This window comes from Lutra lutra, chromosome 1 (genome assembly GCF_902655055.1).
Source record: "Lutra lutra chromosome 1, mLutLut1.2, whole genome shotgun sequence".
Taxonomy (NCBI): domain Eukaryota; kingdom Metazoa; phylum Chordata; class Mammalia; order Carnivora; family Mustelidae; genus Lutra; species Lutra lutra.
In genome coordinates, this window is record NC_062278.1 from 96768093 (window position 1) to 96782458 (window position 14366).

The window sequence follows — 14366 nt, forward strand, 5'->3', positions numbered from 1 at the left end:
CAAGCAATTAGCCCAAGGGGTAACAACAAGCCCTGGAAATTACCCAGCAATCATGCATTCAGGGTTCCTCTAGCTCATCTTTGTACTGGAAGGGGGGTGGGGGTTCAGAGGCCACCTTGATGCCTGAGGCAGCAAAATGCCCAAGCAAGTGCCCCAGCGGGAAATTCTCGGAAGCAAGGGAGACAAAAGTGCTGGGTTGGGCAGTGCCCTTCTGGGAAGGGTAGGAGGCTGGCTCACTTACTCCAGGAAAGCTTGCCTTCCAGGTCAGACAATGAACACAGCCCCAGAGAAAAGAGAAGACATCTCATCAGTGGAGGAAACAGAGAGGCCGGAAGGACTCTCTCAGCTCTTAAGACTCAATCATGAGAATGACAAGACGTCCCTTACTTTGCAGGCACAGCTGTTTAACAGCACAGCTTCTCCCCGTTGGCATGGAAACACTGTGGGCATCTTCATTCACCTTTACCCATTCTTCCCTTCAAACTGAATTCACTCACCGTATAAAACAAGGGAGGGGTGAACTCAGTCTTGTCTGTCTGTGGAATGCTTATCTTCAGATTCCTTACCTCCCAGAGGGTGATTAGCTTGAAATCTGGGAGGTAAGGAATCTGAGTTACCACAGTCAAATGTCAGTCAAACCGTAAGTTAGCAATAGCATCCTGTCAACCTAGGATGCTTCTGGAAATGATGCATTTCATTCCCTTTCTAGATTTTAATCTTCAGCTGGAAAAAAGGTACATTTCCTGTTCTTTTTTCTTTTTAAGATTTTATTTATTTGACAGACAGAGATCACAAGTAGGCAGAGAGGCAGGCAGAGAGGAAGGAAGTAGACCCTGCTGAACAGAGTGCCTGATGCAGGGCTCGATCTCAAGACCCTGAGATCATGACCTGAGCTGAAGGCAGAGGCTTCAACCCACTGAGCCACTGAGGCACCACATTTCCTGTTCCTAATGACTCTTCCTTTAAATTCCCTGCAAGCCATGCATTTTCCAGTTACTAATTAAAATGCTCCCTGGTGAGTTCAGTATTAGAGCTAGCACCAATACAACTTAGAATATAAAAGGAATTCTGTTTGAGATTTTGTATTTTGTATGTTACAATTGAGTAAACACATTCTTCTTTAAAAAACATATTTATGCCTTGAGCAGAGTGCAAAGACATGTATCCCTATTTTACAAATGAGTAAACAGAATGAATTACCAATAATCTCTGAGGGAATTATCTGATGTTAAATCCACTAAAACACTAAGATGACATGTTTTTCAGACCCTCAAGGAAGAAGAAGGAATTTAAAAAGTTATACTCCTGGAAAAAACAATTCCTGATCTAAATACTAACTTAACCAATGACCATAGGAAAATAAAGAAAACTGTTCATGTTTGGTTTCATTGAAATTCTATGGAAATTAGAGATGTGATCCTATCTGACCCTTGACCTATGATCCATGATCTCTGGCCTAAATACCCAAATTAACTTCTAATAAGCTTGTTTTACAGTTAAAAAGTATAAATTAATTATATGTGACTGTATAAAAATTACTTTTTTTTTTTTTTTTTAATTTATTTGACAGACAGATCATGAGTAGGCAGAGAGGCAGGCAGAGAGAGAGAGGAGGAGGAGGCAGGCTCCCCGCTGTGAGCAGAGAGCCCGATGTGGGGCTCGATCCCAGGACCCCGAGACCATGACCTGAGCCGAAGGCAGAGGCCTCAACCACTGAGCCACCCAGGCGCCCCTAAAAATTACTTTTAATATGATTTTACAGACAGTAGTTTTAATATTTCTCACAATTATCAAAGGATACACAAAGATGCCAATCTAATTTCATAAATATGAGGCAAAAGCCTGTAAATCTAGTCTCTAGGCCAAATTACATTATGTGACAATTTAATAACGTTAGAAAATTAAGATAGATTGAATTGTATCTTATGTCTGAATCATTCTGGAGAATTCCATTTTAGGGTAAATAAGTAGCTATCAAAAATGTGGGGTAACATATATTTGGGTCAGTTGAGACCAGGTTTTCCCTTCTAGAGGAAATGTTTAGAAGATATTCTAGAATTTCTAGATAAAATATGGCTGAACTCTGGAAAGATTTTCATGATTGGAAAATAAAATGAACATTTAAGAAAATGCACACATTTTTTAATCAACATAAGAATCCAAAATGTAGTACTATACACGGAAAGAGAAGACTAAACTTAGCAATTACTGTTCTAAAGCCAAAAGAAATAGCACCAATAAAGTCATAGGCAGGCAGAAGAGTAAAACAAATGCAAAACCATCGCATACTGGTAATAGCACACATTTAAATACTCCTCAGCTTATATCTCTTCAGAGAACACAACAGGAAACAGCATTTTTAGCCATAGCAATGACCAGTTATATAATCGGAAATAACAGCAGTGACATCCTTACTCGTTACACTCTCTCAAAGATGCATGTTCCTGAGTCCCAGAAGGGAAGAAATCTCTCCCATCCTCCTCCTCTTGAAAGCCTCCGGTTGGACCCAAGTTGCTGGTTTTCCTGGGAAAACTCTTCCAGGATTAGGAAACCACATATGCTCCTTCAAGTCCACCAAATGGAACAGTGCAAGCTGCCGCAGAAGGTGGGCCATGGGCTCGGCCCCAGATCATTTGTGCTTGGGGGGACCAGGGGACAGGATGGGGGCTTGTCCAGCCTCCAGATAATACCCTGACAGGCAGCAAGATTGCAGCGAGTCACCAGAAAACTCCAAAGGGTGAAGGAGCTCTTGCTTCCTCTCCTAACACAGAAGCCTTTCTTCCTTCCTTCTTTTCTCTTTCCTTTTTTTTTTTTTAAAGATTTTTTTATTTATTTGAGAAAGAGAGAGAGCAAGTGCACAAGTGTGGGATGGGGAAGGAGCAGGAGGAGGGAAAAGAGGGGGGAAGACTCTAAAGCAGATTCTGCCTTGATGTGGAGCCCCATGCGGGCTCGATCACAGGACTCTCAGATCATGACCTGAGCAGAAACCGATAGTCAGATGATTAACTAACTGAGCCCCCCAGGTACCCCTTCCCTCTATTTAAGTATTTAAGTAATGGCATTCTCTAAACTAGAGGCCACATCTAGTAGGCTGTGACTGCCTACTCTTAATTTCTGCCCCTATACCATATATATACATTCAACCCCCAAGCGTTGCAGTTTCTACTCACACAGATGCAAAAATACAATAACCCAGGACATTCTCAGTTATCTGGACTTTTAGATAATTGAAGTTCAATCCTTTAAAAACATGCCTTCAAGGCCTCTAAGAGGACTGACCTTACTGTTTTCTGAGTACTTCTACAAAAGCCTACTCCTTCCTGCTTGGCACCTGTGGGCCTCCCAGCTGCTTCTAAGCCTCACCACGTCTTCTCTCTTTTATTTCCCCAGAGTTTTTTCCTCCCCCTCACTTTTCCCATCTTCTCACTTTCACATGAAAAGACAGGCCTTTCATAAGCATCATGGGCCAACTTGATGGCCAACCAAACAGGACGCTCTGTGTAAACTTTGGGTATTCGACTCTGCTCAGCTGTTTCCTCACTTACTACTCAAGTGTTTTTTCCTTTAGGCTTAGAAATGCTTTTGGGTATTATTCTGGAAACCCGGGGAGACAAGGACGTCTATTTCTAGATAATCTAGCCTGGAGCAGAGTTTCAAGTTCGTTTAAATCTACTGTTCTAGGCACATTAATTTATATATGATTTTTTTAATAGCATCACATGAACTAAATTACTGCTGTCAAATCAATTTTGTGCTCATTAACTGTAACTTGAGGAATACCGGAGAAGTGGATACAAGCACGTCTGTTAATAAAACGATCCAACATTCAGCTGACAACTTATGATTTTATAAACTATCTCAAAATTTAAGTCACTGAACAATACTTACTGTGGCATGGTAGTTTCTATACATGGGCATTTTTAGTAGCTTTGTCAAATAATCTTCTAGTTGTTTCTGTAACACAAATATATTAGATGAGAGATAACAGTGACAGGGATGTGATCATTATCTCATTTTACCTTCTGCAAACTTACTCAATTCTATACTTGTATTATCACGGGAAAGGAATCTTGAATAGCATTAAGGAGTTATTTCCATAGTACCCCTGAACCATTTTTCAAATTCCTTCTTGCTATTTAATGTTTTACGTGCATCTGTCTTTTAAAAACTGCTGACAAGACCCAAGCTGTATATTCTTTTAATCTTCCGTAGTTACTAGCACAAGACTTGCCCATGGTAGACAGTCTAAAGGCATTTGTTGATTTTATTAAAACCCTGAATTTCCTTAATTATAACACTGAATTTACTGGTGGATATATTACTGTTTTTTTCAAAGCTGTTTCGGGGGGGGGAGAAGGGCAGGGAGAGGTTAAAAAAAGGAGAGAGAGACTTTCTAGTAAGTTGTACCCTGATTTCAAATATGCTCAAATGCACGAGGGTAATGTCCATCACAGTGACTATGATGATGTGTGTGGAAGCACTAACTGTTAAAGCCATAGCTTCTCATTTTCAACTGCATTCATGTAAGTGCACACAGAAACTCCACACTGTAGAGTATCTTGGAAAATATTTGTTCTAGATCGCTAAAAAGATTTCATACAAGAAGACAACTACACAAAGAAGAAATCAAATATTGCTTTCAGAACATTAAACTTTCAGATTACAGAACAGAACTGACATTTACTTGGTAACTTTCCAGCAGAAAAACTATCTCCTCCCCTGTGTGTCTCTGCATCACTGGGGCAGAGGACTGGGGCCTCTGGCTTCTGTCCTACCACTCTCTGACCTGAAGGGCTCCCCGCACAGTTTGGGAATGAGACCTCACACAGATTTAGGACAAGCTACTATAAAGCCTGGAGCAAACAGAGGGAAATGTAGGTTTTTAAAAGAGTAGATCTCAAAACACTCAATGATGAGCTCAATCTTGACTCACAAAGAGCCCGAAGAGGTTCCTGCTGGGAGGAAGCTTCTTCACAGAACACTCCTCCTCCGGGAAACACACCCTACCCAGGTCAGAATGGCGTGGGGGAAGGACTGCCTAACAAGTTCCCGAGAAGCCAGCCTGGGTGAGGGTTCCCGGGGGAAGAACAGTTGCAGCTGGCCCCCCAGCCCCACCCCTCAGGAGCCACCAGGTTTCTACAGAACCACAAAATTATACTCCGAACAGCAGAAGACTGGAAGGACTTACCCTTCTGCCAAAGAACTGTTCTTCTCTGATCATGTTTTCAGAGGAACGGGGCAAACTTGGCATCTCTCGAGGCTCTTCTTTGACGTTCTGTCTTCTAAACGTGTGCCTAAAACACCCACGCATTGGAAACATTTATTATTCTTTCTAATATGATTCTAATATTACTCTTATAAAACCTTTCATAAAATGGTTTATTTTTAGAAAAGCCTATTTTAATAGAAAATATCCACTGACAATAGACAAGCTAACCCATAATATCGATAAAATATTCTTCCCACCCAACTTGTATACTGGAATAACTTTATATAATTATTCTGAAACAGTTACCTTCTGGTGGGAATGGGGATTCGGATAAAAGCTTTGTACTTGAGCAGCTCTCTGTGAAATTCTTGAAAGTGTTTGAATTTCCTCTTAACTTGCCACTTAAATTCCCCATGTGTTAATTCAATAGTGTAAAGATTGATACTTGGCACCTACAGTGATCAATAAAAATGATTGATATTTTAGGTAATAATAAAAACTCTAAAATCTCTCCATGAACTATAGCTAATTAATAAGTAACTTAAATTTGGCTTACATATTTTGGATAAGTACTTAAGCAAAATGTTTTCTATAACAACCGATTACAGAAATAACATTCCCTTAAATGTTCACCTTATAATATACATAAAGACCAACTCTGAATCGCACCAAAGACAAACTCTACAAATCATACTGCTCCAAAAACATAAACACACACACACACCCCTGAAATAAGAAACCAGGTAAAGGAGACAATGAGTGAGGACCCTAATTAATTATCAGCAGTAATTTTGCTTGTCCAAAAGTATAAGCAGAGAACAGACAACTGGAGTGGGGTGAGAGGAAAGCTGGAGGAAATGGATTCCAGGAACACGATATGATCTTAGCCCACTTCTCGCCCTTTGCAAATGACATTAATGTCTTCTCCTCCTGCAACATATTCCAAGGTCTGTCCTTGTCTACAACATCTCCCTGCCCTGAAGCACCACCAGTGGCCAGCAAGGTATAGGACAATTAGAGGGAAAGAAGCCCAAGATTTTCCTACACACAAAATACTTTTCCCAATTACTTAACTAAAATGAATCCCCACTTAAAGTTTTTAAAAGATTTCTTATTAAGATGCAAAGACATTGACTAGCGAATTATTTCAACCAGAAAAACTAACCTATCTGGGGGATAGTTTTGATAGAGTACAAAGTGTCAGGAAACTGAGGGATGTTTATAAAGCAGAGGAGCAGGGTGCCTGGGTGGCTCAGTCGGTTAAGTGTCTGCCTTTGGCTCAGGTCATGATCCCAGAATTCTGGGATCAAGCCCCATGTCAGGCTCCAAGCTCAGTGGGGAGTTTCTCCCTCTCCCTCTGCACCTCCCCCCTCTCAGGCTCACTCTCTCCCTCTCTCTCTCAAAACAATAAAATCTTAAAAAAAATGAAAATAAAAAATAAAGCAGAGGAGCAGAGGAGATCCTGAAGGAAGGTCTGTGAGTTTGGAAGGCGGGGTGGAGAGTAGGGGGTTGGGTAGGGCACTGGGCACTCTGGTCCACCTAGAGGACACTGGCCTCTGCTGGGAGGTTTAGGAACCAAAGGTGTTGGGGGTGGGAGAAAGTAAGTATCTCATTCTCTGCTAGTTGATCCAGGCTCTGGTGTCACCGAGCCCATGAGGGATTTCTGGCCCACTGTCATTCATTACTGATGTCTGGCACACTTGGCAAACTTCTAAAGCATGACCGCTCTGTGTAGATGTCGTATATAAAACAGAAGCATGAGGATCAATGCAACCTATGTGCTCTTAAGTCTGGAATCCAACCATATCACTGGTTAATATTCAAATCTAGCATGTGCTTTGCCTCGACTTAGGATTCATGACAGTTACAACAGCTGGAAGTTGAAAAACACCACTTCCGGGGTTCAGTACTGTATGCCGCCTTTTACTTTGGCCAACGTGGTAAGCATCATCCTCCATCATGTTTCACACAGAAGAAGGCAGGAAAACTCAGAATGGCCAGAAATGTTGCAGGCAAGTGAAAAACATTCAATTTAGGAATGAACCACTTAAATAAGAAAAATTACACTATTTAGGCAAGTGGCTACATTTCCTGGGATTATACTTTTCAATCCTATGAAAATTGAATACTTAGAAAATACTGCAAATGCCAAGTTTTATCCCTCACATATAAACCCCCAGTTTCATACTAAACTTCTTAGCAATTGTGAGGCAGTATGGTACCATGGAAAAAGACTAGCGCAGCCTTTTTGAAGTTTTTAAAGGTCTGAAACCCTGTGGTGCTGTCTACCAGCTGTGAAACTTCAGCCAAGTGTCACTTCTGTCAGACAACATACCAGGAGAATTATGGGAATTCTTTAGAACTGGAGTAATTCGAAGAGTTTTCATAAAGGAATTGCTTACGAAGACATGATGGGGTAAGGAAACCCTAAAGGAAAGGCAGTAACCTGGGGTTCTGAAGGCATCCCCACTCTTAAAAGGACAAGAGGAAAGACCAGGTACTGGAACAAGGAGGAGAGAACCATATAAAGATGGCTGCCTTGGTCAAGGGACACAGCCAGCCCAAGGGGACCCCGACCTCCTATCTGGGCTCTCCACTGTCTGAGCCCTACCAAAGGACAAAAGCAGAGAGCCTCGAGGGGCAGAACACAGGGTGGAGAAGGGTGGGGTGGGAACAGGGGACAAATGGAAATCTCCAGCCTGATCGGGCCCTAATAACATCTGCCTCCCTGGACTGTCATGCAAACGAAGAAAGATGAGAGAGACGTGCCTTGCCTTGGGCAGGTACAGAGAATGTATTCGGTAATTAGAAAAAGTGTATTTTTATAAACCTGGAGTCACATGTAAACCGCAAGAATTTAGTTCACATATCTTAGTAAACCAAACACCAAGGAGGGTACAGATAATCCTTAGGGAACTAAACCAAACTCACCTGACGAACGGGAGTACAAGCAAGGAGAAGGTCCTGGCTTGGGAACTTGAATACTTAGCTTTGTGAATAACTTTAGGAGAACTCTCATCTCAATAATACATAGCATTGTACAGTGTATGCTTCTATAATACCGTAAGGGCCAAGAGCAGGCTGCTTTGGCATGAAGATTACTTTGAGTTAAAAAGCAACCAAACCCAGCAGATCCTGGAAAAGCTCTTTAAGTCCCTGACCTCGCTCAGCGGCGGTCTAGAAAGAATTAGGTAAAGGACCTGCTCCAGAAAGAAAGCTATCACCACAGATGACTACCTTATACTATGAACTAAGCAAGGTAAACAGGGAGGAACTACAAGGTTTGTTCGATCAAAGTCCTCCAGGTCTCCTTGTTTCCGAGTGGCTCAGCAAACATTTGTTTACCAGACATTTGCTCTTTTTCATCTCCCTGTGAACTGAATTCCTTCCCTTTGAAGTTCCAGACCCTGACCCAATTCTCCATAGTTCAGAATAACATAAATACCTGATTTTGCCCGTTTTTGGAATTTCCATGTCTATGTGGATTCCCCATACACATGAAATAAAATTTGATTTTCTCCTATTAATCTGTCTCACGTCAATTTGAGTCTTCGTCTGGCTAGAAAGATCTTTGAAGGGGATAGAAAGTTCTTGCTCCCCAATAATATAATATACAAAATTCTTGTATAATGCTATGTATTATTATTAAATCCTTATGACAAACCTATAGTGTAGGCACCATTACACCCATTATTCACACAAGGAAACGGAGAAACAGAAAGATTAAACAGCTTACTAAAGATCACAAAGCAAAAACAGGAATTAAACCATGCAGCCTGGTCTGGAGTCTGGGCATTTAATCCTGTGAGCATGCTTATCCCCTCCCAATCTAAAAGCTGGTAGGCAAAATAAGAAAGCAAAGGTCATCTCAGAAACATTTCTGAGCGGGTTGTGCTCAGCAATATAGCAGGGGGGTACAGACTCATCTCATATAAAGAGCCTAAAGGAAAGGTGGGTGTAAACTAGGAGTCAAGATATGCAGGCAAGCACAGGTAGTCAGGGCAGACCACTAAGCAAAACTATGAGGACCAAGGTAGCACAGGGCACCGGGCAAAAGACGAGGAGGAAGGGCAGGCAGACCCTGCCTCTGGAGCAAGGTTCTTCTACCCTTCCCCTGAGGCAGGAGCCAAGGTGGCCTTCCACCTTCCTCAAGGTGGCCCAAGGGGACCAAGGAAGGGCCCCCTGAGGCCCTTCCTGCCTCAGGGGAAGGGTAGAAGAAGAGACTAGAGTTTAGCCCCAGGGGACAAAGACCACCAGCCTACAGCAACGTCCTCCACTTGTCAGACTTGACCTCTGTGATAAACAGTAACCAAGCAAAGGCAGCTACTCTAACAGCCTCTAGTTCAATCCGTTTCACAGAGGGATGCTTTGCTTGGTGAAGTCACCTTCACAGAAGATGCCTTTCCAGCACTCAAAGAGAGAAGCCCGTGAATAGGGCCTAAAGGACAGGTGCTAAGAGTGAATCAGAGTGGCGGAGGAGGCCGGCACAATTCGCTCAGCTGGGCTTCTGGGTAGTGACCCGGACCAGTCCACCAGCATCCTGGCCTGTTTCAAGAGCCAGGTGATACCATGATTTTCTTGCTAAACAAGCATTAGGAAAGCTAAGCTTTTCCTTGGCTTCTATGTGGCATTCTAGGTGGAATGGCTATGCCCCAGGAGCCCACATTAAACAGAAATTTGGGGAGAGAAGAGGACTAGGAGAGGCACTCGGCACTTTATTAAACTTAGAAATTGCCTTAGGTACCCCCCCTTTTATTTAAGAGAGGCATTTTCCAGAATGAGGAGAGAGGCATATGAGAATAAAGACTAAATGGAAAGCAAAAACTTGAGAGGCAGTGAGGACTTAGAAGTGGTTTTAAAAAAAAAATCTGAAAACATAGTCATCACTACAAGGAAGGAAAATGGAAGTCAGCATATCGACTTGTCTACAATGGCTAACACAAGGTGAGTCCATAAATATTCTGACCCTTGTTGTAGATGTAAAGCGTTCCACTTCCAGGACTTGGGCTTTTATTGGACAGCCGGAAAGATACGTCTGTATGTTAGGCTCCTTAAATCCTTGAGTCTTATAAATAGCAGAGAACGGAATACACGCTAAAAAACAAACAAGTAGATAACGTTATTGCAGGAATACAATGACATTGCAAGGATACACGATATTAGCCTAACTTGCCTTTTCCGGGCATGGGCCCAAGAATCATAACTACTACAAGCAAACAGCTAATGAAGCGGTCTCAGCCTTCGGTGAAGACACCCACAGGAAGATCTAACATAACACAATTTAAAAAGGGGAGGGAGGATCCATCATTTGCCTGTTATTTCAAATCCACGCTCTGCCAAGCAACGCCAATCAACTCTCGCCTCGCTCAGACCATCGGTATTTACCTTCCTGTATCTTGGGATCGCTGGGGGAAACATCGTAATCCACCTCTTCTCCCTCAAAGTGCAGCTCCCGTGTGTCCAGATTTTCTATCAAATTACTCATGTCAGCAGCGATTTTCTGCAGTGCGGAGGTATTTACTCTTGGCTCATTTTTCAGGGACATGTTGGCTTCTGACAGGGTACGAGCAAAGGGGCTGGGGAGAAAAAGGGTTACCAGGATTTACTATTTCGAATGAATCCACACTCATTCCACAGTATGAAGCCAGGCTTAGAGACAGCACATGGAAACAAGTCAACACGCTCTGCGTGAGCCCCGGTTATCTCAAGCAACCTTGTCATTTATTTTCCTGTTTCACGTTTAAAGGATTCCTAGCCTGTAAATTAAATCGGAGTGAGATCCTTAATCACAAGCAAATAAGAAAGAGAAACACTACATTGAATAAATGCCAACATATCTTTCATCCAATTTCATTAACTTGGATAAATGAGGAGAGACTCCAGGGAGGCTGGTTTGGGGATGGTGATTCAGAGGGAAGTAATGGATTCTTAACTCTAACAAATACATGGGGGAAAAAAAAGGTCAGGCAAAATTAACCCACTTTAAATATTTTCTAAAGAAAATTGAGGGCATTTTACAATAATTTCAAGAAGCAGATTTAAAGTTATTTTTGCAACAGCATAAACTTTCTAGATGTCCTCTGTAGGTGATATCCCAAGCAAAATGTATATACGATATTTTTGAACTAGGAGGTTTGGGCCATGACAACGTACGTGTCTTGAAAGGTAATTGATGAGCATACTTCTTCTGAAAGATACTGGAGGTGCTCAAATTGTACTTCTCTCCTTTTTTAAGAGAACGGGTTCTATCTCATTTCGACATTTAATAACACAAGTCGTTGCACACCAATACCCAGGGAAGAAGAGTTCATACAGATTTTATTTTTCCTTTAAAATACGGAGATTTACGCCTTGAGCACTGTCATCAGAGTTGAATGAAAAATTCCTCTTGCTGGAAATAATCTCTCTGTTACAACCAGGCCCGAAAATGGCAGGATTTTCATAAGAACAACTCCGTCATACAGGCTCATTTATTACTATACCTCACAAACATTTACAGAGCACCTGCTGCTCACTCATTGTGAGGTACCATGAGCAAATACATAAAGATGAGTAAGACTGGTCCCTGTGATTAAGGAGCTCCTGACACGGGTACATGACCCCAAGTTCATTCCTGGCCTCCTCCAAGGTCTTTAGCCTTCCTGAGAAGGGCATGTGCTGAGTGCAAGACCTTCAGCCAGGTTCTCTCCTACCATTATGATCAAGAATCTGGGGGAGGGGGTCCGGGGGGAAGGCTCTATGGCCAACGCTAAGAAAGCCTGACCAGACTTGCACAGCCCTTATGGGAACTCATCAAGTCTCTGAAACCTGTACTGCCATGGCTGGTAGAAAGAGATCTTGTCTAGAAATTCAGAAGACTGGGGTAGAGGAATGTGGCTCTGGTTTGCCCAGATCTATATAATTAATAAAACAAAGTTCTCTGTGAACTACATAATTGATCATGTTTCTTTCTCCACGCTGGCTATAAGGAAGCCTGGAGCCACATCAGTGGCCTACAGTTAGCAAAACAGAGGCCCATCCTTGCCTAAATTGCTTCCCCTCACCTTTCTTTCCCACTTCCAATTTATATTATAATAATAGTTAATGTATACTGATTGCTTCGTATGCACTTGGCTTGGTGATAGTCCTTTATATACATTATCGTGTTTATCATCAATAATAAATCTATGCAGGTTTATTTCTATTGAAGAGCTTACTATCCCCTCTTCACAGAGAAAAACACTGAGGCACAGAGAGATTAGGTAATTTGATGAATACCTCGGACAATGTGTCCAAGGTCACGGACTTATAAGTAGTGAAGAAGGGATTTAAAACCGGGTCTCTCTGACCCAAGAGCTGATGTTCTCAACCACAGTCTTTATCTTCTTGTACACCTTTGGTAGATACGAACGTGTCCAGATACGAACGTGTCCCTGCAATAGATGGAAGTTTTAGTAAATTCGAAGTGCCCCTGGACAAGACTCAAATGGAAAGAAAGGGAAGGGACTTCCTCTTGAAGCTCGGTACTTTGGGATGGAGCCATTTATGCTCTCGGGGCCTTCGTTACTCCTTATAAGCTAAGGACGGTGAGCATTTCATCTCTAGGGTCCCTGTAACACTAGAACCCTAACTGTAGATAAAAATATGTTCCCTATTGTTCAGCTTCCCCGTATAAGTAATGACTTTGACCCAAGAAAGTTTTTTGTATGAATCCGAGAAGCAGGTGGCAGACGCTCTCCAACCTGGATCATTTACTGGAGGTCGGCTCAGCTTCCGTGGAGGAGCTGTTGCCTCTGGTCACAATTAAAATATTTATTTCCTTCCCCCTCACTCAACAAACACTTACTAGATGCCACCCATGAGCCAGGTTTTGCTTCATTTAAAATACAAGGTAATGAAAAACTTAGAGGAAATGAGACAAGGTAAAACAAGTAAGAAATTACATCATATCACAGCTGCTCATGAATTTGTAAACCTTGGGTATTTTCTATTGATTAAACTGTCTTACGGTTAACTCTGCCAACTTCCTTAGCACAGCAAAGGAAAACAAGAGTTACTCCAGTGACTGTCCTCTGGGACAGAATGTCAGGTTAACATGCATGTTGAAGGTAAGATATACAGAGATCAGATTATACTATATACTGCAAGAAAAGTGGAATAAATAGTACAGAGTCACTGAAATCGAGCTAAAATAAAAATCCTTTTTCAGATAGAAAGAACTGAAGCATATAAACTTGTGAAAAACTTAAGAGAAATAGAAAGGAATCTTCTTATCATTCATACTCAAGTGCTTATTATGTGCTAATAAATAAGCATAATTTCAGCACAGTTATGTTATTTAATACTCACAATGGTACCACCTGATATTTATGATTATTCTGAAAGACTTAGTTAAGTAACTTGCCCAAGGTCACTCAACTTGTTGAGTTTACTTATTGAGTTTTACTTATAAAGTATTGAGTTTACTTATAAAGCAGATTTGTTTGGCTCTCAAATCTCATTGACTTGGTTATAGAAGTTCTTAATCATTGATTTTATTTAATGGGTTGAATGTCTATAAATTAATCTTTTTTACAAGGTTTATGGTTCATAACAACAAAAGATGTTATCTAGTTCAATCCCCGTACCTTCAAAGGGATCCTACTAGCCTACAGTCATTGTAATTATAGAAACAACATATCCCAGCAGCCTCCTGCATTTCTTTTTAGCCTTTCGTTTTTGTGGTTCATAATATTTTATAATATCACATGGAGTTTCAGTGGACTCTAACGGTTTGTAGATTTTTTTTTCCAACCTTTTGTGAAGACTCTAACCATTTAATAATGGAAAATGAACCAAACTGTCCACATTACTGCCTCCACTCATGTCCATGGTTGCTCTGTGTTGACGTTTTATCCATCAATTGTATTGCTGATTTCATTCTTGAATATCAAACTGTAAGGCCATCCACACTTGTATGTTGTCAAACCTTAATTTATTAGCCTATGTTTTCTTTTATCTAAATTAATCTGTACTGGTGAGTGAATAGCTGCCCCAGTCACAGCCTATCTTAACCGGCAATGGGATAAGGCCTTCAGTGTTTACATTTGAGATAATGTCATTGATTTTGTTATCTCCTTATAAAATACTGCAAGATCATTATCTCTCTCGGTACCAAGTAGAGATGGTGCCCAAGGAT

The 14366-nt window shown here is 41.5% G+C and overlaps 1 protein-coding gene across 7 annotated transcripts in view; it reads right to left on the bottom strand.

Annotated features, from left to right (window-relative positions):
- The window catches only part of PLD1 (phospholipase D1), a 196042-nt gene that overhangs the window by 104426 nt on the left and 77250 nt on the right, over positions 1 to 14366 (bottom strand). For 5 of the 7 annotated variants that reach the window (XM_047730574.1, XM_047730575.1, XM_047730562.1 and 2 more), the window contains exons 2-6: positions 10595 to 10785; positions 10176 to 10303; positions 5516 to 5661; positions 5189 to 5294; positions 3889 to 3954 (exon numbers count right to left, since the gene is read on the bottom strand). In XM_047730574.1, coding sequence (XP_047586530.1) covers positions 3889 to 3954; positions 5189 to 5294; positions 5516 to 5661; positions 10176 to 10303; positions 10595 to 10754 — 606 coding nt within the window. In that variant the 5' untranslated portion in view covers positions 10755 to 10785. Of the gene's footprint in view, positions 1 to 3888; positions 3955 to 5188; positions 5295 to 5515; positions 5662 to 10175; positions 10304 to 10521; positions 10786 to 14366 lie in introns of those variants that run through there. The other 2 variants (XM_047730559.1, XM_047730572.1) reach the window with 2 other exon arrangements.